Source organism: Parasteatoda tepidariorum, chromosome 2, assembly GCF_043381705.1.
Source record: "Parasteatoda tepidariorum isolate YZ-2023 chromosome 2, CAS_Ptep_4.0, whole genome shotgun sequence".
NCBI classification, from domain to species: Eukaryota; Metazoa; Arthropoda; class Arachnida; order Araneae; family Theridiidae; genus Parasteatoda; species Parasteatoda tepidariorum.
In genome coordinates this window covers 98,210,561-98,214,020 of record NC_092205.1, presented here as the reverse complement: position 1 = coordinate 98,214,020, position 3,460 = coordinate 98,210,561, and the positions used below count along the sequence as shown (strand labels likewise).

The following is a 3,460-nucleotide window of genomic DNA, read 5'->3' as shown; positions in this document are numbered from 1 at the left end:
TCTGGTGGGTTCGGACCTTCGAAAGCAAGATTGAACTCATCTGTAATGAGAGATCTTTTTCCTCGATTTCTTCCTTACTCTCATTCTTTTTTCCCCCGCTCTGACATTTGAAACCAGACATTTTCCAATCGGTCAGCAATTAAATTATACAGGTTTGGATTGAAAAGTTGAAATCTAAGATGGAGTTGTTTCCCTTCATTTTTAAAGCGTGAGGGACGGAGATCCCCCCCCCAACTCCATGGTCCCCATATAAGATCATAAAATTATTAATCTGAGGTTTCCAATTCATTGGCCAGTGCGTGTACGTAGAAGGATGGCCCGACTCAAAGGAACGGTTCCTGAAGCTTATCTTAGTCTGATATCTGAATTTTTATAAGAATCTGTTTACTGAGAGCATTTCACATGAGAATCAACCATGTCCTAAAAATAATTTATAAATGTTCAGCTATTTATTGTTAAAAAGTCCTTCTAATTAAGTTCTTTTTCACCCGCAATTGTTTAATGAATTAACCTCACTGATTTATATTTGTATGCATTGTAGCTATGAAGAATTGATGATTTTACAAGGAAATATAACGATGACTTATTTTAATTTAAAGTTACGTGACAACAATCGGAATATTAATCAGGCACGTCTGTTTTAATTTTTATCAATATAGTTTATCATATCTAGCATTCTTATCAGTTTTGAGGTTTCGTTTGTTTATCAATATATCGATTTTCAATAAATATCTAATAAGAACGAAAGTCCTTGTTCTAAATATTGGCTGTTAATATTTTCAATTTTATATAAATTTAAAGTATATTACAATTTTAATAACAATCAATAGAACAAATTTAAAGTATATTTTTAGATACATTGGAGAAATAAAATTAATGGAATTTTAACTAACCAATCATGTATGAATGTATAAAGATGCTCATTTCTCGAGGAGATGAAGAATCACTTGAGTGCTTGTGTAAATTGCTGAAAACGATTGGTAAAGAATTAGATGATCCAAATGTTGAAGGTTCAAAAGAAAGTGTAAGTGTTCTTTGTTTTCATTTTGATCAGTGTTTTTACTTGTAATAAAATGTGAGGAAAAGTATTCTTGTAAATAACATAAGTTTAAAAAGACAGCTTATCTGCAAATCAAGTAAATTTTTGTCTGTGTTTTTGTAAAAGCTTATTAAACATATATATTCAGATTCATAGAACAATAAATCTTTTTACAGATTATTCAGAAATCCTTGTCAAAAAAGCGTATAAATTGGTGTTATCTAATTTAAATTTAAGAGAGGAAAAAATGAAATACTTTGCTGATATATGTCAAATAATTTGCGAGTAAGCCAGAATGAGATGAATAAAATGCAGTTAAGATTGCCTGATCCAATTTGGAGGGTTTCTAATAATTAGTAGCGATTTTCAGTTTTTAGCAAAATTTTTGTTATGATTTGCTTAAGTATTAATTTGCAATGTGTCTTAATTTTTTTTATTTCATTATACGTGAGCCTTGTGGCAGATTTTTTTTAATTTCATTATTTGTGAGCCCTGTGTCTTAAATTTTTTGTTGATTTCATTATTTGTGAGCCCTGTGGCAAATTTTTTTTTGCTCATTTCATTATTTGTGAGCCCAGTGGCAAAATTTTTTTGGGCTCCCTGCGACAAACTTGCCGAGTACTAATATATATAATATTGCTTTAAGATATTTTCAATTATAACAATTACTAATTTAAAGTGGCAGAAACGTTGTGTTTACAAAAGGAAATATAGAATAAAAATGTATAAAAATTTTTAAATGTAAAAGTAATATTTTTGTTAATTTTAATATTATAGGCCATATTCTCGCATTTATTGACGGAAAAATGCACTAATTATTTCTTCTTCCGAATTTTGTAAATATTACACAAATTAAAATTCGTAAATAAATTAAAATTTTTACATAAATTAAAAATCGTAAAATGCGTGCAGCAACTCCCAAAATAAAGATCACGAATCACACGAAAAAAGGAAAAAAAATGAAAGAAAGAACATTTCTAGAGTGAACTATCTTTTAAACTTTCGCGATTTCCGAATATTTTATTTTATTTTATTAATTTGAAATTCTAGCTAAAGCCAATCATTAACGATTTTTTTTAAAATTTTGAATGAGAATAGAAAAATCATGATTATTTCTTTCCTCTCTGATGCGCAAGAATGACATTTTTGAAAGAAAATACTGCAGGAAAAAAAAAATTAAAAAAATACGCAGAAAAGAAGCAAATTTTCCCCTTCCAAAATGAAAAATCTTTCTGTGAAATATTATTCATAAAAAATTATTGATAATGTAAATTGTACTTCACTATATTGCTAGCTTGAATTAAATTATCTTATTTGAAAATCGAAACAGTTGAAAGATGACGTTATTAGAGATATCTGGGTGTTGCATTTTTAAAAAGTGTTAAAGGTGCTTATTTTTTATTATTTTCAAACACTCAAGTGACTTTTTTAATAAGGTGTTTGTAAAGTGCAGCGTCGATGATTTGGTTCTTAAAAGATGCTTATTTTATCTTAATTGTAAAATATTTCAGTTTGAATTATTTATTATCTTATTCAACCAAATATGCATTTGAATACTTTAACAATTATTATTTATCTTTCTGATGATCTTCTTAAAACAGTAATTATTTATATTTTGGATTTTGCTATCCTATATTACAATATTTAATATGGTGCAAACAATTTTACACATTACAATTCCAAAATTTATCCTATTAAGTTAAATTACCAACAATGAGATGAAATTGTTTGCTTAAATTTTTATCAAAATGAATTACAAAAATTTGTATGTTTAATTTTCATAATCTGTTATTGATGTAATATTTATTGTATTTAACTATATTTTAGTATATTTTGTCAAAATACTTTATTTTCTCTTATTTTAAACCCATATTTTGGCAATCTCTCTTTTTCAGATGGAAGGTTATTTCACACAAATGCAAGAGATAGTAGACAAAAGTTTAACTGGTTCTAGGGTCAGGTTCATGTTGCAGGATGTTATAGATTTAAAAAAGGTAAGTCATTAAATATTATGCCCTAACAAATTACTATACTATAAGTTTTGTTTTAGTTTAAAATAGAGTATCTAAATTTGTTTTTGTCTTTTAGAATGAATGGATTCCTAGAAGAGACGAAAACAATCCTAAAACCACTGATCAAATTCACAAGGAAGCTGAATGTGAAGCACCTGGGCAACAACAGAATTTAGAGAACATGTCGTTCCGAAAAAAAGTAAAAAGTTAATTGACCTTTAATTTCTATTTTTTTATGTGTTTAAATAAATGTTGCAAAATTTTAGGCATTGTCATAAGTTTTGAATTATTCTTTATTAAATCTATTCGCATCCTCCCCCCCCAAAAAAAAAATATCTAAGTAAGAATCTAAAAATGATGAAAAAAAAATAATTTATCAATATTTGTTAATTGTAATATATATATATAT

General features: G+C 27.0%; 1 protein-coding gene across 1 annotated transcript in view; it reads left to right on the top strand.

Moving 5' to 3' along the window:
• Nucleotides 1-724: 724 nt before the first annotated feature.
• The window catches only part of LOC107446111 (eukaryotic translation initiation factor 4 gamma 3), a 147,405-nt gene continuing 144,669 nt past the window's right edge, over nt 725-3,460 (top strand). Inside the window, exons 1-3 of the mRNA XM_071178071.1 lie at nt 725-1,024; nt 2,935-3,033; nt 3,128-3,250. Coding sequence (XP_071034172.1) covers nt 899-1,024; nt 2,935-3,033; nt 3,128-3,250 — 348 coding nt within the window. The 5' untranslated portion in view covers nt 725-898. The remainder of the gene's footprint in view (nt 1,025-2,934; nt 3,034-3,127; nt 3,251-3,460) is intronic.